Source organism: Anopheles stephensi, unplaced genomic scaffold, assembly GCF_013141755.1.
Source record: "Anopheles stephensi strain Indian unplaced genomic scaffold, UCI_ANSTEP_V1.0 ucontig61, whole genome shotgun sequence".
NCBI classification, from domain to species: domain Eukaryota; kingdom Metazoa; phylum Arthropoda; class Insecta; order Diptera; family Culicidae; genus Anopheles; species Anopheles stephensi.
The window spans coordinates 31,325-57,615 of NW_023405429.1; the positions used below are offsets into that span (position 1 = coordinate 31,325).

The 26,291-nt window shown below is 48.2% G+C and overlaps 1 protein-coding gene across 1 annotated transcript in view; it reads left to right on the top strand.

The window, feature by feature from the left end:
* LOC118517191 overlaps window positions 1-26,291 on the top strand; it is a 49,148-nt gene that overhangs the window by 14,127 nt on the left and 8,730 nt on the right. Inside the window, exon 3 of the mRNA XM_036063136.1 lies at window positions 4,023-4,267. Within this exon, the coding sequence (XP_035919029.1) occupies window positions 4,023-4,267 (245 nt within the window). The remainder of the gene's footprint in view (window positions 1-4,022; window positions 4,268-26,291) is intronic.

Below are 26,291 nucleotides of genomic sequence, written 5' to 3' on the forward strand. Positions count from 1 at the left end.
TACCAAACAAGGGTTTTTGAAACATTTTCTCACGTTTTCAAGCACACGTCACATAAACCATTTTGCCTGAGACATGAATAACTCGAAGGCCCTTCTACCGTCGCTGCAAAGAGAAATCTTTTTCCATTAACTCGATGGTTCCATTAAGTAAGGTACTCCTTTTTTCTCTCCGCGCTAAAACACCTTCTCACAAAGCTGAAGCCTTGAAATGAAGCAATTTGATTTCAGACAAAGTTTGATATTGTTTGAGCATCGTCGGTGAGAGTCGGTGGCTCAGTCAGCGCGTACGGAAAAAAGCACACCTTTTCACGTGAGCTTCGGTTGTTTTTTTTCCGTTTTCACCGTTTTTTTTTTGTTCCTCGCAAATAGACTCGCAATTAGGCGCAAAAAGAGAAACAGAAGCTGAATTGTGAAAAATGAAAAACTTTCCATAATTTCCATGCTAATTACGCTCGACGTGTTTCGGAGAAAATTTCGGCACAGGTACCGGCTAGAATGCGCTCCAAAAAGGGGACGGGAAGAAAACGGGAGAGCTAGGCAAACTTCTTTGCTTTCTTGATTGCCGATTCGACTGAATGAAAATGGTGCAATTTTACCACCTTCGCCAATTCCACCCATCACCCTCGCGGCTCTGGAGGCATGGTTTTTTTTGCCGGAAGTGTGCTTCGACTTTGTAGCCACCGTCAATCACGCTGGATGAAAGTTTTTGAGTATTTTCTTGAAGAGACCTGGAGAGACCCAGCAAAAGGATTGTACAAGCAAGGCTTCGTGTTGACGAAGGCGTTGACTAGGCGTCGTCGAGTGTTGGCCGGGCCAGCAATACGGACATAAATTTGCCCTCCGAACCCACTCACGGGCCACCGGAAACGGGACCACCGCCCGCTGCATTTGCACGAGCGGGCAGCAAACGACCCGAACTTCCTTCCGGAGCTATTGCCACGCTGGATTGCCTCGATGGGCTGGAAAATCTGCCTGTAAATTATTGCTACCATTAAATTATGTGACATTAAATCCACAACCACTCTCGCAAAGACATTTTGCAGACCCGGTCGTCCGATTATTGCCACACATATTGCTTCCAACTCTCCGTGTGTATATATGAGTGTGTGTGTGTGTGTGTGTCCTTCACGTAGATACTCGAGACTTGAGACCAGAATCTGCAGCCAATATCACTCCCGGTTGCTTATTCGCCAAACGGGCGCGCTGCCTATTTATGGGCAAATTAAGTTTAAACGCTCCAAACGGAGTGTAGGGGGAGGGGGGGGAGGGTGGTGGTAGGTGGTAGAAAGAGGGTTACGATGCAATATTTATTTATGGATTCAATGAACGTCGTTTGACGACAGCGTACGCCTTACGGGACACAGAAATTGTTCTGTCCCGGCAACCGAATTACACGTGTACGTACACATGCGTCCTTGGCAGGGAGGATTTTCCTGTTTTCGGTAGCCAGGACCCATAATTCTGGCAGCGCTCGCATTCTGCTGCATCGTAAACCAACCTTGGGGGGCCATTTCCCAACCGCCAATGATCGATAAGTAGCGTGTTTGTTTGCAAGGTTTGCCCATAAATCAAGGGAAAAGTGAGTTGCTTTCTCGCTCTCACTCGCCCTCGCAGTCGACGTGATGCGATTGGGATTGGTAACCAGTAGCAACGCATAAACGCACGCCCATCTGTGCAGGTACTTTGCATGTTCCGATCGATCAGACACGATGCGAAGGTTTGAGCTCTCGGGTCACTGCAAAGATCTGGCTCATAATCGTTTCGTGCACCGATTATGGCGCTGGAAGACGCACACCAAGGACGATGGAGCCATTTCACCTAACTCGATGACACCATACGCTGGAAGACGCCAATTAAATGGAGTTGTTACCCAATTTTGTGGCTCTCAAGCGCTAATGACTTCTAGCGCGGGTGGCGCTGTGGGAAGCGGACGTGGATAGTAAAAACCCTAGCCAGCGAGCATAAAACGTGTCACCCCGTAAATGAGGTACAAGTAATCACCACCCAATAGCACCAGTGTACACCTTGTTTCACACCATTAACGGCGTAACCAATCGATGGGAAACGCATTTTCCTCCCCACGCTGGAGTTGCACGTGCGACAAGCGAATAAAAACCGTTTTACTGCCATTTTCCCTACAGGTTGGTCCTTCGCTGAGGAGCATTTTGTATGGTTTTAATGGTTGTATTTTGTGATATGATGATGCCTCACCACTTATTGCTAACATATTGTGATGAACATCTTGTAAAATAACACGCGATTAATGAAATCCTTGATGCTTACGATCGTCGGCTCTCGTTGCTCAAACAAGACACGGGTTGAGCACACGAGCAGCGTAGGCGATATGCAAGCGCTGCGAAAAATCAACATTGTAGCCTTGTTGCCAACACGAACGGCTCTTGATCCTTTCCCGGTACGGCTGAACGGCTCACATTTGAAAAGGTAAACATCGACCAACTGTCGTCGTCGTTCGCGTCTGACCACCGCCAACGGACGCCATCTCCGGTGTCGGGCTCCGGTAGAGTACAGCCTCGCACAGTAACCTGTAACGCTACACCTTTATTACCGTGAAGCACACCTTCCGTGAAGTGCCGGTACCCCATTGCGGCCTATACAGCCTCCTGTATTGCGTGGGTGGGCTCGCCAAATCCGGCCACATATGCAAATTAATTCATTAAACGTGATGTGTATAAAAATGCCGCACCATCTCTCTCTCTCTCTCTCTCTCTCTCTCTCTCTCTCTCTCTCTCTCTCTCTCTCTCTATCGCTTTTTGTTGCTCTCGGTCCTCAGCTCCCACACAGCTAAACGAAAGAGAACTCTTACTTTCTCTCTCTCTCTCTCACACACACACACACACACAGAAAGGCATTGGCAAGTTTAATTAAAATATCAAGTTCCCATTCACTGGGCCATGGGCTCTCGCCACACGGTCATGGGGACGAAATATTACACGCCGTTGTTTGATGCCAGAAATAAATGGGCAATATTTCTGTGTGCCTCATAATGAAGAAATCACTTGAAAATATAATATCCAAACCTGCTTGGCGCTGGGGTGGATACATTGTGAAACAACTTTTACGCTCATCCGCGCTCGGTACTCCGGTCTCCGCCACTACAGCAGCCACTGCACGTGCGTTGTGGGGAGCAACTTTTTACCACGGATTCGTTTTTTCTATCCTCAACGTCTTTCAAGTCGTAAGCAGAAGCCGAGGAAAAGGTTACGCGAGATTAAAAATGGAAACTGGCACACGTGGGCGGGCGGGGGCGTTAGGAACTCTTTCGGAACCCCATCAGCGAACATATTTCACCGCGCTAAAGTCGGTAATCTTTGGGCAAAAAGCTCCCCAGTTCAAGAGGTGTTCACGTCGCGCTTAACAACGTGAGACTAATTTTAAATTCCTACGCAAAGCTTTCCTCTAAATGGAAACACTTAAAGCCAACGTTGTGCGGGCCGGCAGGAAAACCACAGCCATGGCGTCCCCGTCTTACCACAACATCAGTGCAGCGTACGAGGCCAAATATTCCCATTTACATTTTATCAATTAACTAACCACCGGCATCCGGCCCAGAGAAACCCGAGGTCAGAATGGGAGTTTATAAACTCATGGCGAGGTGGCACACAGATGGCGCACGACGCCCATCATTGACATCAAGGTTGCATTAATTGGATCGATCAATTTCGTGAATCTGGTTCGATTATGATCGTGGCCGTGTGTTTGACTTTCACCTGACATGTGTGGGGGAAAATTAATCAAGCAGAGAACGCACTATAATGTATCTCGTGACAAATTAATTAGACGAGTATAGTTCAATTGTGCTGCATTGTTCAGCAATATATCAAATCATAAACTTCAACTTTTTGCGTTCGAAATGCGCAGCAAGCAATTTACTGGTTGAAAGTTGCACCGACAATTTGATTCCGAATATGTCGCTAATGTTGTCCTATACTACTGCTCCCCATTATACGATACGGTCCTAAACGTTTGGTTAAAATTTATTTACTTGTCTCTTGACCTCGCAGGAATTACGTCAGCAGCGTCCTCGGCCTCGCAGCACCACGCCAACGGTGCTGGAACATCAACGGCCGCGTCGTCCGCAGTGTCCGCAGCAGCCCTGCTCGCCGGGGGACTCTCGTCACCGTCGTCCTCGCTGACAGGACCGGCGGAAAAGCCCTACTTTGACGATGTCAACTCGCGCAACGTAACGACCGTCGTGGACGACACGGCGATTCTGAAATGTCGCGTGAAACACAAAGGCGATAGAACGGTAGGTCATTAAATGACGATATAAATTATATTTTCTCTCTGACACATACATTCGCACACACGCGCACCCGGTCCCGGAGTCCTTGTGGCATAATTGGTGCACGGTTTGCGTCGGGAATACTGGCCGCAGCCCGGGAAATCTGTTGTTCAAGCCAAACAGGGCGCCAAGAGCAACCCGCGTCCCGGGTTGCTCCCTTGTTCAGTCTAATGCGTTCGCTGCTGGACATCCTTTCATGAACATCCTGCTCTTATCTGTGTGTGCCCGCGCGTGTATGTGTGTGTGACTGCATTAGCGCGAAAACCCGGATCCCGGGATAGACACCCCATCATCGTCCATCAAGAGACCTCAGTCACGCTTGGCGCGTATCTTTTATTTGTGTGTGGCCGATCCCGAACCGTGGAACATGGGTTGCACATAAATATTTAACCTCCAACCACGCGCCCGAGCCTGGGCCGGCGAGTTGTTCGCGCAGGAGCCAACCAGTCTCGCAGCCCTCGTTGTAGTGTGGCGTGTTTCGTCATCGACAGCTTCTAAAATCGACATCGACGCCACAAAGAATCAAGATAGCAGCAAAACGGCCTGCCACTGCTGGCCACTGGCGAACGCGTCGCTGGAAAGTGCGAAACGACGTAATTCATTTCACTTCCATGAATAATGATTTGCATAATTAATTCCCCGCGTCGAGTGCCCACGCCTCCCGGGCGTTGCGTGGCGCTCGAGGATGCACTTCACGCTTCAAGGGAGTCTCGTTTTTGTGTGGCTGCAGCCATCCTTCTGCTGCCTGGCTGCTGTGCCGGTGGTTGGACCATATAATTACAGTCAGCCCTCTCGCGCGCGAAGGGATGACCGGAGCTGGGTGCATTTTCACCAATTTTCATTTGCTACCACTGCGCTTATGCTGTTTGTTAGTTTTATCGTTTCGGTCTTTCTCACGATGGGGAGTTCCCATCGCCACAGCTCCCGGCCATTCTTCTAGACACCCTGTCCTTGCCCTGACCGCTTGTGCTCTCCGTTTGATAGATGGATTGATGGAAGCGCGGAACGTGATCCACTCCGTGAGTTTTGTTGGCTTGGGTGCAAAGTTTCGGTTTATAGCGGCCGAACTAGAACTTCCTTTCGAGCTAATGCAAAACGACCATTCTCGGACGAGCAGGACCAAGCAACAAGGGCACAGGACGGTTGGAGGAATTAAACGAGCACGTCTGCGCCATTATTTGCGGGAAATGGGCATTCCTTGGCCCGTCGCCGTCGTCGTCTTCCACGTCGTTACGAGTCAAATGGTGGTGCTTTTTTCTCTCCTCATCTCCTCGATGCTGCTCGGTGGCCAAAACGGCGAGCAGAACACTTGCAGCAAGTTGTGTTTTATTTTTCCTGCCTCCATTTGCTAGATTTCGCAATCAATCCTCCGGAAATGTGTGTGCCGCCTACGGGCTACGTTATGCATAAACGATTTTTGAGCTCATTTTCCTGTCAATTAGACGTCGTTAGCAAGACCGATGATCATGATGTTTCGAGCCGGAGCAGTCCGGAGTGTATGGAGCGTGTTACCGATTGACCGGCCACTCCGACTCCCGGGTGCAAGATCGTACTCGTAAAAGGGATGGAATTCGAAATTCGTACCAAGTATCCAATGCGCGCCAAGCTCCACGCCCGGCTCAGCTACATTTACACAGCTTGAAAGTCGATTTCTCGAATGCACCACTCAGCCGACATCGCATGACTGAGCGTGCGGGCGAGGTCACTCGCTAATGGCGAGTAATCGAATTGGATGATTTTAAATTTCCACATCTGTCAATTAGGGGAATTCAACAGGAGTCAACCTTTCCATCGTCGCACTCGGGGTTTTGACCGGGGTAGGGAAAATTTGCCTGCGGAGTGAAAATTAAATTTCCCTCCAATTTTGCCAGCTCACCCAACCGAACTCGGAACACTCGGTGTAACACTCGGTGCCAACAAACAGAATTACCGCATTCCAGCTCGCTTCCCGGTTCTCCACCGAGTCACCGGCCACCCCGCTCTCTAAAACCCCATGCTGAGTGGGTAATTCGGCCAACAAGTCGGCGGTGTCGAGTGGAGTGTCAGTTTTTTGGCTACCCGTACCCAGCCAGGCGCCTTTTTCGGGTGGCCGGAAGCTTGTCAGTTCGTTATCGTCGACCAGAACGTGGTAAACGGTTGCCCGCCGGTTCTCCATTGCACCGGCCACAATCGCTCACCAGGCTGGGCTTAAAGATCGGGTATATTATTTAGGATCATCGTTATCATCATGCTCATCATCATCACCATCGTCATCACCATCGTCGTCATCTGTCGGAAGTGGTTGGACAGTTCAGTTGGCGATGAATTTCAAAGAACTTGGAGCATAATTCGTTCAACGCTCCGGCGAGGCCCAGATCGAATACTCTCAAGTGCGGACGCACCGACGCACAGCAAAGGGCAAGCCGAACCAATGCCAGCAAAGATAATGAATGCTAGCCGTCCGAAAAAGCTCCCCCCGGAGAGACGTGTACCGAGGATAATGTTCCGCAACCACGGCCGGAGTAATTAGGCCGGCACGGGTTCAAGCTGCAACACTCGGTAGGCAAAAAAGGCAAACCCGGCACAGACATGGGACATGGGGAAAAGTTTTTGGAACCGGTATCCCTCTTTCTCGATCTCCCTTTCTTTCTCTCGCTTTCTCTCTGCGGGGAACCTTCAAATACAATTATGTCCGGTTTTGATTGATGACTTGCCGACAAACTTTTCCCGGCTTTTCCGCTTTTTTCTGCCCTTGGTTAGCCTCCCTAGACTCAACGACACCGTTCGGCAAGGATTAAACGGACACGATAACGATGACTAGGGTGATGGCCAAGGGGAGATGGTTGGGCGTCGCATTGCGGGTCGCACCAGATTCCGCAACCGAACGTGGTTCATTATTATGTCGACCGAAAAACCGAGCTTCCCACCAAGCCAGCGAGAAAAACGAGCATCAAATCTGTGAGGTTAAGAGTTTGATAAATTTCTCCGACTTCCTCCCGGGCCACACAGATCACCCGGTGTGTTCCCGGACAGGGCTAGCTACGGATTGGAAGTTTTTGCATTGCATTTTCATCATGCGCTGGGAAACTGTTAACGTATTCCATTTCTTCTGCCAGCGCTGATTTTATCATAAAGCCCTTTCTGCGTAGCTATCATATTGATAGGCTTTCGGGTGTGAAAAGTTCCAATTGGAGTTGAAAATGAGCTTGAAAAATTACAATTTTTTCTATGCATTTTCATCAATTGTGGGATGCTTAATCCCTGGCCTGAACAGCTCCAGCACACCCCCCTCCCCAGCATGGTAGGCCGCCTTTTGTCACGACAATCGTTGGATGGTGGTAAAATATTCATCAATTCGACTTCTACCTTCCAGGAACTTTGCAGGCTGACTGCCAGCGCCCAAGGAGCCAAGAGGTCTAATGAAAAGAATAAATTCCGGGGCAAAAAGCTTCGAATCACGACGGTGGCTTGTGATGAATAAAACATCGTAAGGTAGCACAGATCCATCTCCGGCGAACTTATTGCCCCGTGCAGCAAACGGGACAGCATCAGGCAGACGACACCTGGGAAATAGTCTCGTAAGTTGAGGAAATGAGACGAATGAATAAAAATTATCATCCGCTGCAGGGTTGGGAAAAAGTGGCAGCTGATATTGCCACAGTAAAACTTCCCGACTCGAGGGTGTCAATTTCATCTTTTCAAGAGTTGTGCCAGTGCAGAAACTATCATCTCCATGCTAATATTGTCCTACCGGGCGATGGAACAGTTTCACCAAATCAGCATACTTGGGCTTTTGGCGAGTCGTGCTTCTGTCTCCACTGCATTCCCGTACAGTGACGTTTATTACGCAGGAAGTATTTCTGCCGGCTTCAGCAGTTGACACTGCTCTCATGGACAATGATGGAATGGGTACCTCCCAGAACTGTTGTCACGCGCCCAGCACTACCACTCGAGTGCAATGATTGATGAGTTTTATCGGCTCCAATCGATGAGGAAAACAATTTGCTTCAAATCGATTTCGGTGAGTCCCAATCGTTTGTTCATTTGGATTTGCATCGTTTCGTTTGCGCGTGTGTGGCTGTGTGTGTGCCTGGTACACGCTAATGGTCATGTGTAAGGTTAAAGCCAGCTCGAAGCTAATATGTGCGATTTAGGCGTGTTTGAACCCATTCGTAAAAGGCAGCTCATGTTTTTTGAGTCACTTAAGTGACTTCCTCCCGAGCTCGCTAGAGGCCTATTTGGGCTCTCCTGCCGTTGTTGATGATGCTTCCTAATTCTTCGTATTCTTCCTCCATATCGCCCACACTGGGTGGGGCTTTTCGGTATTTTTTAAGCGCCTGCCGTTCCCGGTGATACGAATCCTCTTGTGAGATTATGTTAATGCTTGCTAAACGAGCATATAACCCCAAACGCTAGCCCACGCCTGCCGGCCTCTTTGCCTGCCTGCCGAGCTTGGGATCCATTTGTGCTTCGTATTGAAATGCGAATCTCCATTCCGCTCTTTAATAGGCCCTTGGCAAATCCAAAAAACAAAAATAATGACGTCTTTGATGATGATAATGGTTCGACCGTGCAAAGCTACCACCGGGGGGAATTTAGCTTTCAAAATCGGCTTCAAAAAAGCCACCAATCAGCAAACAGTTCTCGCTCACACGCTTTTTTAAAGGGATCGTTTGCAATATCAACTTGCTTTCCAACTTTCGCTCATCATTGTCTCAGCAAAACAACAGCAACCCAACGGCTCCTCCAAGGTCCCCGAAATGTTGTCACGAGCAGTGAGTCTAGCAGTAAACGGTCAATTAGCTGATGTCGGCGATGGCCAGCAAAAGTTTACCTCAACTTCCCGAAAACCCGGGGAAAACCCTGGGAATTAATTAGCATCGGCGTATCGGTTGTTTTTCTTGGAAACCACGATAATGTGGCCACTTTTTCACCGGCCCGCTGTCCTCTACGAGATGGCCTGTAATTGGCTATCCCAAGCTTAATTTAATCAGCCAAACGGGCGGACAGACCACCGGGCTGCTCCGGTTCTGCTCGCCGAAAACGTCATGTTGTTTTAGTGGACAGATTACTGTTTGGTAATCATTTACTGAGTAAACAATGGCAAACAACCCACCTCCAGCTGCAAAGTTTTTCGAGAGAAATCTTGTCGGAAGAATAGGGTTATAGACACCAATGCTCTCCAGTGGGACAATAGCTCGCTCTTGCACTGTGGTGGAGTGTTCCGTTCGCCCGGATGGGATTAAACTGAGCTAGCTTGGGTGGAATGAGTTAAAAAAGAGGGAACAAGGGATTCGCACCCTTAGCCTAGCGGATTCTCCACTTCCCATGGTTTTCTGAATTTGCTCAAGTAATCAACATTCCGAGCTCCGTGACCGAATCGTCGAGATGGAAAACCCTTGTCTTGCCTTTTTCTTCGTGCGAACCATCGACACTGGTTCGTTTGCGTCGTTCGGCTTTTTTACCGACCGTAACCTCACGCCCCATGGCGCACCTTTCGTGCGAGGCGTGGATACGTGGATATCCGTGTTTACCGGACCGATAAACAGGCGAATCCCAAGGATTCAGCTCATCCCTGGCCCGATGGGTGATGATCGACCGTGATGCTTTGCGCACATGCGATGGGGGGAGTCCCAGATTGAACCCCAAACCAGTCGACAACCGTTCGCCTGCAATGGACATGCGTTCCACACAACACGGCCCTATGGTTGGGGTGGAAAACGAAGCGCAAACATAATTGAAAATGGAAATTTATTTTACACGTTCCGATAAGACCGGCCGAACGGGAGCAGGGGCTCGAGACAAATTCTTCATCATTTGTTCCCTGGGCTGGTCGCTCCAATCCGGGCACGAGTTTGGCCTTAAGGATCGTTGCCGTGCAGTCCCTGTTACTCGTTCGCTCGCACACTCCACACTGACAACATGGGCCAAAAATTCGTCGTAACACGGATAATCGTCCTGGCAGTGGAAAGGTACTATTATGAAGGCCGAGAATGGAGTCTTAAGTGGATCCTGAAAGGATACTAATCCGCACCATTCACCACCGGCGAACGGGACCCTCCTGCGCTCAGGCTTGCACCGAAAAGGCCTTCCAAAATTACGCACTTTTCGTAACGAATCGCTGACATGGTGAAGTCGCTTCTGCCGGCAGGAGGACCATCGGCCGAAATGCCTTGCCGTTCTAAAAAAAGAACCGAGCCTCGGAAGCACGGCTCGAAACTCGAAACAGTCGGTAACGAGCGGTGAAATTGATTGAAATCAATCACCCGAGGGAATTCTCGAACGTCGAGTGCGCGCGCTACATCATCGACGAACCAGCACCCCGGGACGGATCTGTTCTGCCGGATCCGGATGCCAAAGGGACGAGAACTCGGGACAGGCGTGGACAGGCGGGAAGGAAGGATTCGAAGGGAAATTTATGTCGAGGTTTGATTACGAGGAGGGGCCACAATAAAAACGATGATTTGATGAGAAAACAGAGTCGTGCTCTGGGTGGTGGGTGCGTCGTGTGTAAAGGTGGCTCCAGGCAGTCCCGGTACCAGCCGGCTTTCCGCTCCATCCGGATATCCTGGGCTCGGTGCACGATGGGGGCTTCGTTTCGGTTCGTTCTGCCGCATATTTCGCGCATTTTGAGCCTCGCCCTCGCCAGCAAACACAACACACGCAACGCAACGGAAAGTGAGTTTCCGACGAGAGAGGTTTGTTATCTTCATCCACCGGTCGGTATTTGATTACGAATCAAAATATTGATACAAGGTGTACCGTCTTGCCGTGCAGAGCATCGGGAGTGGTCGTGTTCGGAAAAAACTCGTTCCAAAAGATTCTCCACTCTTTTTTTTTTCTTCTTTTTGGAAGGGCGTTCTGTCAACTCCGAATGGATTCTAAGCGCTGACGGATGGATTAACATACTTCCTGACGTGGTGCAAGGCTCCGATTATGATGCAGTGGTAAATAGTAATGTAACTGCTTGTAATCCGTTACGCTGGCTCAGAAAACTTTCCCATTCGTCCTCGCTTTCGTCGAGGGAAAAATGGGAAAGTTTTTGCATCTCGCAGACTGCAACGCGTAGAAGTCCAAGCGCGACGAGTGGTAAATAGAATGAAGTGAAAAGCTAGTCACTAGATTGGTTGGAATTGATGAGACCCGACCGCTACCAAGAGCATTGCACTAAAACAAAATACCGTCTTTTACGACCCCAACAAAAAAGGACGAACTGAGCGAATTCACCGAAGCACTGGGCATAGTTGGTGCGGTAAAGTTTGAAAGAGGATTAAATTTATCGGATGTTAATGCAGAACGAATTACGCTGACTCCGAAACTGCTCGACCACAAAGCCCTTACTGTTGCCGGACTGGGAATGATGGCGAATGGGGGCTGGTGCTGGTGGGACAAAAGTAGTTGGCTGAATTCGCATTTGGTCGGTGGGGCAAAAGTTTAGCCATTCGGCGGCAACTCGCCCTCCAGCGTGCTCCGGTGAGTGTTAAAATCGATTGGACTGACGAGATCGTTTAATTGAAAAAAGGCGTCGATGGCAACACGATGCGAAAAGGCGATTCGTTACGATTGAAAAGTTTCCCAATTGCTCCCGTCCACATACCGGGTGACTCCCATTGGCCACAAAGTTCCTGCACTGTTCGCTGCTGGATGCTGGCAGGATGCGAACCGAACGAAACGAATTCGAGAAACGAATTATCCATTGGGACTTAACGTTTTACGAGCGAATTGCGCTTTTCCAAACTGGCCACTGGGCGTAATCCTGGTCGAGCCACTTTCCGGCGCTAGCGCGCCCCAAACGCTCGGTTAGTGGCTTGGGAATGGCACTGGCCATGGATTAAAACTCCTCCCTTCTCTATGCGCATCGGGAACAAAATATTCCGGAGAGTTGTGGGTTGAAAACAATCAACAACACCCTCTTTGTGCGCCAAATAAAAAATACGGTTCTGTCTGCTGAAAGAACGCCGTCATCGTGTGGTCTGTGTCCACCACTGTGTCAGCCTGCTGGGAACCGTAGGGGCGACAGGGAGAGCTTTCACTGGAATTTAGAGCTCCCGGTCCAATCAAAAAGAAACTGCCCGCTCGAAACTTCCTTCGCAGTTCATTTATTCTATTATCAACAGCCCATTATCGGATTGCCACGACCGGAAAGTCGGCATCCCAAAAACGTACGTCTCGTCGGGATACGACGGGAAGAAAGCAACACTGAGCAAAGGACCACAGCCACAGAATACCATAAAGCGTCCTGGATGGAATGGCTAGTGCTACCGACCCGAAGAAGGTGTTGATTGTTGTTCTTATCAAGTGCACAGGACCGTAAATCTTGACACAGAGAATAAATAACTCGTTAAAAAATTGGTCAACTTTTGGGCAACCGACGACATCCTGCCGGACGAACCGGAAGGAAGATAATGCTAGAGCCGTGGCAAAGTACCCAGCAGTCGCAGGCGTCGTTATCATCGAACGCCATTTGTTATTTGTGTGCGTGTGTTAATTAAATTAATAATAATGACCTGCCGTCTGAAGCTGAAACTGCTCTCGAAGTGCTTAAATCGCATCCGTTTATGACTACTCCATTACGAGTGTTCCATCTTCTCACTCAACTGGCAACTGGCTCATTAACACGGACCACAACTACACAACGGACTGCGAACTTATATGCATAAATACGCGATTTTGGAAATTCGACACATTTCTCAAGAGCGTCCTCCATAGCGGAAAGAAACCCTTCCGAATCGTTGGAGCACTAATACCACAAGCTGCCGCAATTAAAATCCAACCCCAGGAAAGGGGAGTCGTCTTGAAGGACCTAGCGTTCCTAGAAGTCTCTACCAAGAGATAACTAAATTTGTGGTCAATAAAACAATTTCTGCTGGGGATGTGTTTCCCGAACCCGAACCAGACCGAACCAGACCGAACCAGACCGGATACGGGTACGTGTTAGCATAAAACGAAGACGTCCAACACATGACAGCTCCAACGACCTCCATCCCGCAGGCGACAGCAGCGCCCTGATGCGTGAAAGATTTTATCATTTTTTATGCGCTCATTACTGTTTCTAAATTAAGTTTCAACCCGTGTCTGATCGCATGCTTGTGTGATCGAAAGTTGCTCACGTTACTGGCATTTGATTTTGCCACCGATTGTGCCTAGTGCCTGCTAAAACATTCATTTCCATATAAGCTCCCAATCTGCCAAACGGCGACGGCCCGGTGTGTACTTTTTCGCAATTTGCATTTACCGAAGAACGACGTGACAAAATGACAGTTACAATATTCAAACTGAGCTTATCTGTTCTTAAAGTGTGTAATGCTTCACCTCCCGTGGCGATGCTTACCTTCCGCAAACAAGTCTCAAATCGAACATTGAATCCTTCGCCCTAAAACAATCGTGCCATGGCATGCGAGGCAAAATTGGACCCAGCTACCGACGCTTCAAGCTTCTTCGCTCAAGCAGCAGCTGTCCCATCCTGAAAAACCATCCCGAAGCCCTCTGTTCTGTCGGCAGGTGTACTAAATTGCGTTAAATCTGGTACTTAAAAGAAGATTACACATGCCCGGTACATGAGCAAAAACATCGGTTCCCGTGCATGTAAGCCCCACCGCTCCTTCATCGGGTCTGTGCTACCTTCCGTGCTCGGCTACCAGCTACCTCCTGGACGAGCACGTGGATGCCCTGGCCCGGGAACTATGTGTGTCTTCAGCCGAACGAGCTGAAGTTGGGCGCTCGAAGGGTAATTATCGAGTCAGTGACAGTACGCTTCACCCGTAAGCCGCCACCAGCTCGACATATGCTAAGATGGTGGCGCTCCCTCCCGACTCTTCCGTAGACAGGCGTGAGACCACCATTGCTGACACGCTGTTTGTAGCGGGATTTTCTTATTTTGCTCGCGCGGATACCACGCTGGCGGCTGGCTTTTATGAAAACGTGTCTAATTTAAAATTGATTACGGGCGCGCGAAGATGCTCATTGCAGGATGATAAGAAGCCGTCGGTATGTTCGGTATAGTGGCAGTTCGCTGGAAACCGTTAACATGATTAGATTTGACTTGCTTCATTATTCAAAACATTCTCCATCGCAAGGAACCATTTGCCCTTTGCGTTTCAAATGCACATTCACGGGATGCGGGCGAAAGGAAAGCCTTTTCCACCAGTGAGACACAAGCCATACACTACATCCTTCGAGAGTCTCATTATGGGCAACGTTTTATCGTTATCGGTGTAATTTGTTATTGCAAACGATACATGCTTTCGGTGCGCGTGGAAGAAGCCGCCAAAAGAAAGAGACAACGACGACGACGACGACGACGCAATGTCACTCAAGAGTCGGCCACAGGCGGCCCCTTACGTCATACATGTCATCCCGGAAAAGGAAAGCAGAGGCTGCAGGGACGCGAATGGGTTTGGTTTGGGGTTGAGGCGATAATCACATCAGCGAGAGGTCCCAGGCGAACTTCACTCTTCAAATTTAATTACGAATGTCAGCCACGTCGCCCTTTTCTGCCCATCCTATTCGCTGTCGGTGTCGTCGTCTCGACACAGCTCACTTTCGAAGAAAATAAATTAGAGCTCCGAATGTTTTCTCAAATGTGACCAATTGTTGCACTTTCCAGTTCGAGTGAGCTAGCCTGATGTTGAAGTCGCCTCGTTTTAGTAGCTCCGGTCCAACTTTCTGCCCAGTCACTCTCAAGGTCGTTTGAGACGGGACAAAAGATGGGATTTGCCTCGTGCACTCCGTCGGCGAACGGGTCAGAAAAGATCCATTACCAATTTCGTCGGGGCCAAATTCGAATCTCTTCTAATTACACGCTTCGGTGGAAGGCTATGTTTTCCGAGGACCGAGTTCCTGTCCAGGGATGGTGGCATCGTTTCGAGGAACTGGAAGAGAGATGGCATGGTAAAGTTCCAAATTTGAACGCCAGGATTTGCTTTTGTTGCCGGGTGGAGGTGACACATCCGTGGCCGGGATGCATATTTGTCCAAGTGGTCCTCTCGATTCCTTTTCCTGCTGTCGCTCCGTATCAAGCCACCCAGTCGAGTGGGTTCGGAATTACGTACACTGTCAAGCGTAAGCAAAATCTTAATTAGATTCATCCGTTACTCGATGCTGAACGAGTGGAGCAGCATTGGGGGATTGTTGATTTTTGTCCCACTTTTTACATCGGAATCGAATCGATCGATTTGACCGTTGGTGGCAGTAACTCGGGGTATTAAAGCCGCTTGCCTTCATTAGAAAGCGATACACTGTTCCGTGTGATATCCAGCACCCCTCACAATAGGCCGGCAGAATGACGTGCCAATCGATTAACGACTTGCTAATGACCACTGAGCCAGCCACCATCATCGTTTGTAGTGCGATCGAACGTGTGATGGTCATTAGACGATGCCGGTGCTAATCTCGATACACAAGACCGATGCAGCCTCGTGAAATGATTTTCCGATCCGATCCGAGCTGACCTAGTTCCAGTTTCGTCGGCCGTCAGTGTTCTACCGCCAGAAGAAACAACTTGAGCTGAGAAATGATCCAGCTGCACGAAAGTGACCTTGTTTGGTGAACTCCTTCAAAGCACCGGAGCAGGAATGCTCACATATATATTTTAATTTTCCACCCCAAACGGTCCTTAGTTACCGATCCGAGCACTGTAGTTGTTCCTTCTGTCGGTCGTTTTAAAAGCACCAAATAAATACAGTGCTGCCATCGGTGCGAATCTTGTCTCAATTTACGACCTTGTTTCAATATTTATTGTTTCGCTGTCGCGTGACCGTTCTGCTGGTGGTGTATGTAACCTGAGAAGCTTTGTCCCTTTGGGACCAACCGAACGACTCTCCACCCAAACCAACGGACCTTGGTGAGGCCAATTTTTCGCTTCCACAATTACGGTGATGCCATCGCAACACCACCGCGGGAAGTTAAAATTTCGTGCCACACGAAACTTTACCCAAAAATTCTACCAACTTCACGATCTTTGAGGAGTGAGTCTGGCCGGGAGGAGTTTGGAGTGGAGTGGAAACAGATTCAAAATAAACCCAAAAATGGGAAATGGAACTGTGGCTCGCGAGCACAAGCCAGTCCTAAGAAAAGCAACGATGCGAACGCAAAATACGTTAATCCGTGTCTGAACCATAAATCACACGCTTTTTCATGGAACGTTTTTACGATTCAGTTTTTGGTCCGCTCTTTCCATTTTCATTGCTTCTTTTAGTCCTCACAATAGGCCGGCAGAATGACGTGCCAATCGATTAACGACTTGCTAATGACCACTGAGCCAGCCACCATCATCGTTTGTAGTGCGATCGAACGTGTGATGGTCATTAGACGATGCCGGTGCTAATCTCGATACACAAGACCGATGCAGCCTCGTGAAATGATTTTCCGATCCGATCCGAGCTGACCTAGTTCCAGTTTCGTCGGCCGTCAGTGTTCTACCGCCAGAAGAAACAACTTGAGCTGAGAAATGATCCAGCTGCACGAAAGTGACCTTGTTTGGTGAACTCCTTCAAAGCACCGGAGCAGGAATGCTCACATATATATTTTAATTTTCCACCCCAAACGGTCCTTAGTTACCGATCCGAGCACTGTAGTTGTTCCTTCTGTCGGTCGTTTTAAAAGCACCAAATAAATACAGTGCTGCCATCGGTGCGAATCTTGTCTCAATTTACGACCTTGTTTCAATATTTATTGTTTCGCTGTCGCGTGACCGTTCTGCTGGTGGTGTATGTAACCTGAGAAGCTTTGTCCCTTTGGGACCAACCGAACGACTCTCCACCCAAACCAACGGACCTTGGTGAGGCCAATTTTTCGCTTCCACAATTACGGTGATGCCATCGCAACACCACCGCGGGAAGTTAAAATTTCGTGCCACACGAAACTTTACCCAAAAATTCTACCAACTTCACGATCTTTGAGGAGTGAGTCTGGCCGGGAGGAGTTTGGAGTGGAGTGGAAACAGATTCAAAATAAACCCAAAAATGGGAAATGGAACTGTGGCTCGCGAGCACAAGCCAGTCCTAAGAAAAGCAACGATGCGAACGCAAAATACGTTAATCCGTGTCTGAACCATAAATCACACGCTTTTTCATGGAACGTTTTTACGATTCAGTTTTTGGTCCGCTCTTTCCATTTTCATTGCTTCTTTTAGTCTGTTTGCTCTTGCTGCCAGAGAAATGTTGGTCACCGTTTGGTTCGTCCAAACTGTCCGTAGAGTGGGAGCAGGTTAGAACAGCAAATTTCAAACCGAACAGACACAACTGATGACCGTGTTCTGCTGAGGACCGTTGTGATCTGCCGCCCTGCCACACTGTCCGGTGAACTGTTTGGCCAACGTCTAATAAAATAAATTTCTATTACGTTTATGATGCCTTTTTTCGTTGTGTGCTCGTTTGCTACTTCCGTTTGATGTCCGGTGAACTCCCAATCGGCCACCACCAACGACGTCGTCGTCGTCATCGTCGTCGTCGGTCGCTGCAAAAAGATATTAGATGGGTTTTCTTCAAGAAGCACCGTCTCATTGTGGGTGTGTTTGCCTTTTCTTCTATTGCTTTCTTTTTTCAATTAGCTAGCCATTATGGGCCAAACTGTTTACAGAAGCTTCTGTCGTCCATTCGCTTGCGAGTTGAATTTAATCGAGCTGGATCAGGTTAAGTAGCTCCAACTTCATTCAATCGAACACAGGGAACGAGTACATGTCGTAAGAGTTAATTAGTTTATTTCCCATTGAAAAATGACTTACTCAACATCTTTATCCCTGTAAAATCTTCAAACTTTCCCGAAGCTTACCCCACAGGGTTCGAACAAATATGAAGGGCGACACCTTAAAATCCCGTACGACACATCGTACCGGGCCGAAATGAAAGTGTTAACCGTTTTGGGACGTTCGGATTGGTAACACGTGGGAAGCGTAGTTTGCAAACTTTTACTTTTGCTTTTACTTTTGGTGAAAACATGGAAAGTTTAATTTTCTATTGCACACACACACACCCGCGCTCCAACACGTACTGGCAAACTCGGGCAAACCATCAGACCGCATAGTTTAAATTCCTCGACCGAAAATGTTGCTCCTGTGGTGTTTTGTAACGCCACCCGTCGAAACTGGAGCCTGGAAATTGCAGTAAGGCTAGAGCAGGAAAACATGACGCCACTCCACGACAGTGTGTCGGTGTCTGTAGCCGAAGTGCACCACTTGTTCCGGTACAAATTCTCCCAAGAGGTGTTGCTGGATGGAGAAAAACTCTTTACCACTTCTGCCTGCTGCTGCTACTCCTGGGAACACAGTCAGGAAAACGGGGAAAACTGCAAGCAATTTCACCACTGTTTAATTACGAAACATTCCTGGGCTGCGAGTACTGTAGTCGATTCAACCATCTGCAGTCGCACTGTAATTTGCAACATTCGACTGGCAAACGATTTTGCTAACAATTTAACCCTGCTTCCCGAGATGGGCAGGAAAACACTGAAGAAGGAGGAACTTTACAATAAATGAACTATAATGGGACCAGAGCTTGTCGATGGGAACAAACACAGCGGAAGAACGATAGACAGCATAAAAGAACTTGCACGAATGGTTTCGAACTTTATTATTTTCTTTTTCATCGCTGTGCGAAGAGCTTAGTAAATGCTTGACCTTTGTGCTTCGGCTGCCATTCCTTTTTGTCATCAATTTGTTCGCTATTAAACATGAATAATGGTGCAAATCTCGTGCCAGCATCGATTCAAACGAATACAAATGTACACGCAATACAGCGAATGGGTGATGTGCTTAAATTAGGCTTCCGTTTTACCACCGTAAAACGTGCGCCTTCGTGTGACAAAGCTCCACCATATTATCTTTAACGATCAATCGAAACAAACTGCCAAACGATATAGCGCCCCGTACCCGGAATAGCTCCCTTCGGTTTAGCCGTAAACTGCCTGAAAAATTGTAATGTGTCAGCTATATCGAATAAAAACACATTTACACCAGTACATTCCGTTTCGTCGCGCTCACCCTGCCGGCCCATCGACCCATTGCTAATGAACCTCCCGAATGTGTGTGTGTGTGTGTTCCCGTGGATGTTGTTTCCTCACCTTCAGCACCGATCATCGGCGGACAAATCGGATCTCATGCCGTGTTCAAGGGGGTAACATTTTTTGGTCAACCCATCAGGAGAGAGCGAGAGAGCGAATTGAGGGTCCGAGGGGTGTTCCCCGTGGAGCGATGGCGACGACTCCCTCCTGATGCCGGATGCTGACAGGTCGGTTTGCGGCTTGCCACCTCGATCCCGGGTTACAGCTCGGGTTCTTGGGCGCCAACCCGAAAAGTAACAAAAAAAAACCAACCGGAAGCTGTCAAGAAAGTAATATTGGGGTTCACTTTGTAACGACCGCAATTTGTCGCTGACCTTCCCACCATGACGTGGCGGGGGCGACCATCGGGGATGTAATCGCTTCATTTTTATTGCGAAATTTCGATATGTGCATGGGTGCGATGTGAGCGTGGAAAAAAAGACAGTCGGGAAAAGCTACAGTGTAAATAAGGGAAAAAACAATTCCAGCGTGACCAAACTGTCACTGCCGAAGGAAAGAGCAAAAAGGGACATTCAGCTAGGTGGACCTCTGTCTGTGTGTGTGTGTGTGTGTGTGTGTGTGTTTGAAGGGGACAAAATTTCCATCGATCTGCCAACACGTGTCCCATTCGAATTTCCCATTTTGTGTGACAGTGAAAAATTGCTTAATAAGTGATGGCGCGCTATCCACCTTTCCACGAATTTCTTGTTTGTGCTTCATTTGCGAAATACGTTTCGTTTCACCATTCCTGTTTTTTTTTTTTCTCGCCGACTGACCCCAACGTGGGATGCAAATGTGCTTCCATCGTTTCATAATCCGTCGCTGTCATCCATTTCCACCAGCAGCGTGCGTTGTGTGTGGTGACTGTAGTCTTCCAATATTTAGGAGATTTAGGTAGGGTTTAAGAGAGTCTGGAGCAAGGTGTCATCTGAAAAATTGAATAAAAACCACATTCACACCGTCACACCTGATTCCCTGGCCTTTGAGAAGGTGATAACGACACTGGCACACTCTAAGCCGAGCGCATATCGGTCAGTGACCGCAACGGTTGCGTTTTTAGTAACAGACGCACCTCACCGGGGGACAAGTCGTTCGATGCACCACCAGCCGTGGGTTGTCAGCAGGTGTGCGCGAGCAGCGAACACGAATCCCCAAGTCGGAACGAGTTCTGCACAAGGGAAGGTAATTTAAATTTATGAAAATGGAAGCTGGACGACGTAAAAGATAACCTTTCGCCCGAGAGTGGTACAAATAAAAAGGTATCGCGGTAAACGCTGCCAACCAGGCGCTTAACGTCCACCGGGTCGCTATTGAGTTGTATGCATCGGCACCATGGAGTAGGGGCCGAAAAAATCATCTTCAATTTCTAAACAAAGTCACGCAACGGCTTACGGTGTTTATCGGTGCGGATATTTGCATCATCGCAACAACATGCCAGCGGTGGCCATGCTAGCAGAGGGCCTCGAGCACCATTCGCTCCCATTCGTTTTATCTCGCGTTTTTCCACCCATTACACTCGAAACACGTGGACCCGTGGGCTTTGGTGTCCATGCGGTGGGATTTGCTCGTTACGATAGGAGCTTTAGCTTCTCCCAAAAACAAGCTGTTTCCAGCAAGACAACTATATCCTGTGAGGTTGTTGTGTGGTGGCTTTTTGTTATTGTTTTTCCCACTGGTGCTGAGAGTGAACTGAACCGGTAAATTGGAACGTCCGAGAGTGTGCCCAACGTCGATCGTCGCAGAAACTGGACAGCAGCAGCAGCAGCAGCAACATACATTGCTGCATTGCGATGTTTTTCTCGGATCGTTAAAGAGTTGTGTGCGTGATACTGAAGTCGATGGTCGGCAAGCGAAATGTGTGTTCCTGTTTAATTTGTCGTCGTAAACGAAAACGAGCTTCTTCGCTTTCGCTTCTGGATGAGTCTTAGCGCCACATTGTGTGGTATCGTTGCCGGTTCTTATAAATATCGTAAACTTCCCTTACGCCACAAGCTCTGCAACAGATCCGTGCCAAACTTTTCGCCCAAAACTCCCCAAAACCAACATCATCATCACTTTTCGCCCGCGCTTAATTTCATCACCCGGGCTAATCATTCATCTTTAAACACTACCAGCTACGCCTACACGAAAAACGCTTCCAGCTTCAGTTTTCGACTTTCTGCACTGCTTTTTTAATACGCAAGAACAATATTTTGCTTTCATCCGCCAACCGTGGCAAGCTGGAGTCTTAATTACTTAGCGTAATTCCATTTACAGCGTGGCAGTGTGCTGGTGCCGGGGCCGGTGATGTTGCTTCCGATGCAGTGAGCGCAAAGTCAGCAAAGAATCATCATCGTTTCAACCCGCGCTAAGCTGAGCTGTGCCATAAAATACACACTAAGTGTATTTGTTTTCGTTTTCCCCACGCCACGGCCACGAGAAGCGCTTTTTAATTCCTTCAGAATCGGTTTGGCATGCAGAACCATTGCCGATAAGCACGGCCCTTCTTCACTGTCCGTGTGGTGGTCGATGAGCGATAAATTTACTGAATCGATGCTGCTGGTGCTGTGGTGAAGGCCGACGATTCGTCAGCAAAGGTAGTGGAAGTGTTTATTAAGATAAATTGAACGAGACCGGAGCATGATTGGAAAGTAAGGATGCGTTGCAATGAGCGAGCGAGATAGGGGCGCAGCACAGAAGCGAGAGCGATCCTGTTGGCGATAATTCTATTACACTATGAAGAAGTGTACGAAGCGAACCAACCGTTGCCAAAAAATTTACATTGCAGTCTTCGTCCGAAAGCAAAAGCAAAGCAATTCCCTTGTCCTACTTGCTCTCGAACGATAAATCATAGACCCCGGGAATGAATTTTCCCTATCAAGATTGCATCTGTTAGACGCCCAACTTTCGTGCTCTATTTTTCCATCAACCGTAATGAGATATGAAAGGAGCGATTTAAAATCATTTGCCATTTTCCTTGCTTTTTTCCACCCAAAACACCGGGAGGCCTTTCTCGTAATGGTTTTAATCTTCTCCTAAACAAACAAAGCACGATTTGGTATCATCCGCATTAACTTTCCAACTGATCCGAGCGGACTGAACGATGTGGCACGGTGTGCGTCTAAATACAGAGAAAAACAGCAACAAAACGGCCGAAAATGCTTAAAATTAAATCAAATCTGGCGTAATTGTGCTATATTGTGCTGCGTATAAAGCATCGGCCAAGTAATTAGCTCGTAGCCTGTGCCGAGTGGCGCAGATTTACGATTTTACCTGACGCTATTACGGCGATGGCAGAGTTTGCTGGCTGGAAATTGAAAGCAGTCACCCTTGGCAGGGAAAAGCGACAGCCCGTATCAAACATCAACACGCACCACGCCGATGTTCCGGCTTCCGTGATCCAGATGGATGGTCGTAAAAATTAAGAGAAAACTTGCTCGCATTATGTGTTGCGTTCGTCACAAATTCGTCGCAAATTTTTCTTCACATTTTCTTGCTCTTCCTCTTCCTCTTCACGATCAGTCGTGACGCTCACGATCGCTTGAAAGATGAAATCTGCCGGTGGGCAAACACTATCAACAGCAACATCAACGAGAATGGGCAATGGCAAACGTAATCATATTTCATCGTTCACCCATAATAAGCCAATTAAGGTGAGATAGGCTTGTGTAGCGATAAGCCTCACCGTACGCCCTCCCTTGCAGTGGTTGTTTACTAATTTTTCTTTTCTTCTCACTCGGCAAGGTTGTTTACGCGTTCAAGCTTTCGACTTTTCCGCTTTACGGTCGTCATTAAATGTCGCGAATTTTTCTGGCCCCAGCTTCATCTCATTCAGGTGGTGGTAAGCACCCCGAAACAACAACACCAACACCAACAGCATCAGGCCGATCGTTTCTCTTCGCACGCGTTCTTCCGGTTCCTCCGGTTCCATCCGGCACGGTGGCCTTTGACTTCTTGGCTCGAGGCAATGGCGCCCTTTTTGGGGTGGCGCGTAACGGTGATGTAGAAGGATATTAAAAATGACACAGACGTGACGCCGGAAAGAGAGCAGTGATAAAAATTAAATCCCTGTCGGGTGCCATTTTCTACGCCATCTTCGCCCCTCCTCACCGAGGTCTTCGTAGAGTGAAACCTCGAAATGAGAAGATGTTTCCCAGGATGTTTTGTTTGTTTATCGGACACACACTTTAACGACACACTGTGAAAATGGTGACAGAGCGACATCTTTATCGTCTTTATGTTGGTCTGTTTTTGTTGTCTTGTTGTTGTTGCTCTTCCCTTTGGAGGGCTCCTGCTCCTTGATGCCCGCCGACCGTAACGACACACACACACACTGCATGAAGGTCGACCCCGAAGAAAAGAAACCGTCGGTGGAAAATCCCATTTGAAGCAAGTTTAACGGTCATTAGGAGTTTAAAGTGCTGTAAATCCTAATTGAAAATAAAACCATTTACCAGCCAACCATCGTCGCAGGTCGCCCCGGGTAACAAGATGCACAGGATGACGTAGCAGGGAAAAGATGAAGATCACGTGAAATTGTTCATTTGACCGTTTTTTATTGAACACACTTCAAGTGCAGTACTTTTCGAATCTCCCCGACACCGTTAAAGTGCTAGTGGCGGTCATGAAGTTCGCTACGAGCAAGGCGACAGCGTAAAACTAGCCCATAACTTTACTTGATGGAGGCGCCAGGTATTTATTGGAAAATGTCATTCGCTCACAAGCGAACGGTTTGTTTGATTCCGTGCCTCGTAATAGTAAAGCAGCGGAATCGTTTTGAAACTGGCGTCTGGTATTTTATGATAAACAACCACCACTGCCACATCCATCACGAACTTCTTTAAGGGCAATACGTGAGTAGTTATAGTTATGGCGGGAGAACTCGGTCTGTTACAACCCTATTAGGAAACAATGCCCAAAAATAGTTATTATTCCTTTTCAACCAACAAAGGGTTGAAATATTTATTCTTGGGTAGTAAAAGAGTGTTCAAAGTACAAATAAATGTTTTCTTTTACATACTTCAACCTTCGATTGTTCAATTGTATTGTGCCGCTACAGTGAGCAGCGCATTCGCCATCATGGTTTTTAGATTTGTTTGGAAAGCTTTGCTTCTCAAAATTGAGAAACGGTTCGACCCGGCACTGCCCAACCTACAATGGTGCTCACTTGTGAAACGATACACGGTAAACATTTTTATCGTCCCTCGTGCTCACTCAATGCACCTTCCTTCTACATCACCCCTTAATTATATTGTACAGCCCGATCTGATCCTCCATTCGAAACGATGAAAAAGAGAGCCTTTTTTGTGCGCGTATGTGTGCTTTATTTGGACCACTCGTGGTACTGCTGACCTTTCCCGTGGGTTTCGTACGCGGGGTTTTGATCACGAAGCGAGTCGGTTGCATTCTGGCCATGTTTTCCCGATGCCGGCTTGCACGAGCAAAAGGTGAATTCTTTAACTCCGAACGCTGAAAAACAAGCACGTGATCCTGTATCCTGGACTAGCCCGGGACTAACCCAGACCCACACACACACAGACACACATACACATGCACACAAGGCGCTCAGTGCCCGGGATGAAATGCGTCCACTGCGCTACGAATATTAACTACTATTTCACCGGTCGGAAACTGACCACCGTAGCTGGTTGGCTGGCTGGCTGGCTGGCTGGTTTGGCGAAGCGTATCGCAAACGCATGCGGTTCTGCCGTCGTGCTACGGGTGCCGGAGTACCGGACCAGACAAGCAAGCATTTTAAGAACGGCTGATATAAATTCCTCACCCATAATACATCACTGTCAGCGGTTTCAGCGGAACACGAATGACACACCAGTGATTTATCTTAACGGTCCAGCGAGAAAGCGAGTGCATTACCCCTGCATCGTTTATCCCGAGACGAGCATCGTCGGTTTGCGGTGACCGCTGAGACCACCACGACCGCCACGCTGAAGGTGGTGCATTTCTGCCACCTCGAGAAGCAGGGTGCGTTGGCCGTAACCGCTAGTGACCACCATCACCACCACGCACAGGACGTGTTCATGAAGAGGGTGGTCGTAAATAGAGATTTCCAGATCAACATTTCACTTGCCCTCGTCGATGGACGATTGTCAGATATAATGGAGAATAAAAGTAAGGCACAGCAAAAAATAGACTGAAATTTCGGAGATGAAGCTAACGAGGAAAAAAAAAACAGCTTGACTAAAAACATCGACAAAACGTGTCATCATGCTTTATGGTGCTCTGTTTCTAATCACCATACTCGTTTGCCTTCAGTGCACGTAACTCAACGACCGTCGTCCACATTGTCTTCCGAAGCCCCGTTCACATCAGTGCTTCTAAAATGATTTCCTTTTAACACAATTGCCGCACGCCTCTACCACAACTCAGACTAAACTCAGACTAAAGCCAACCACACCTAACTCGCCCCGTGGTGAGTCAAACCACACGAGAAGGAAATAGTATAAATGGAAATACATTAAAATAAATCATCTTGCACTTCGGTCCACCCATTCGAATGTTCAAACAAATAAAGCAAACTAAAAACTAAGCCCTTCTTGGCTCACGCAAAAATAAACGGGAAAAGCAACCACCACGTAACGCACGCTCCGAAAAGACACTTCGAGCAGCCAGATTTATGTGCGCTCGGCGATGTTGGGTACGTTCGGACTAGCCGCCTGGTAGCCTTTTTTTGTGGCGCTTCATCTTACCCAACCGAGCACCGTGTCCTGGTGGTCCGTGGTGGTCGCGAGAGCCGAAGCAAAACAAACCACAGGCAAAGAATCTTCAAAACGTTCGCACGGCAACTTGGCAACTGTTGAAGAAGAACTTTCAAAACTTGGAAACCCACCGACCATTGTGCTGCTGCTGTATGGCACGCCCGGTACCAGCCACAGCAGACACAGGCGACGACCGGAAAACGATGTCATAACTCATGAGATATGTGAAGATTTTTGCCATTATTTTATTTTATTTTTTTGCAGGGCTGGTTTTAAGT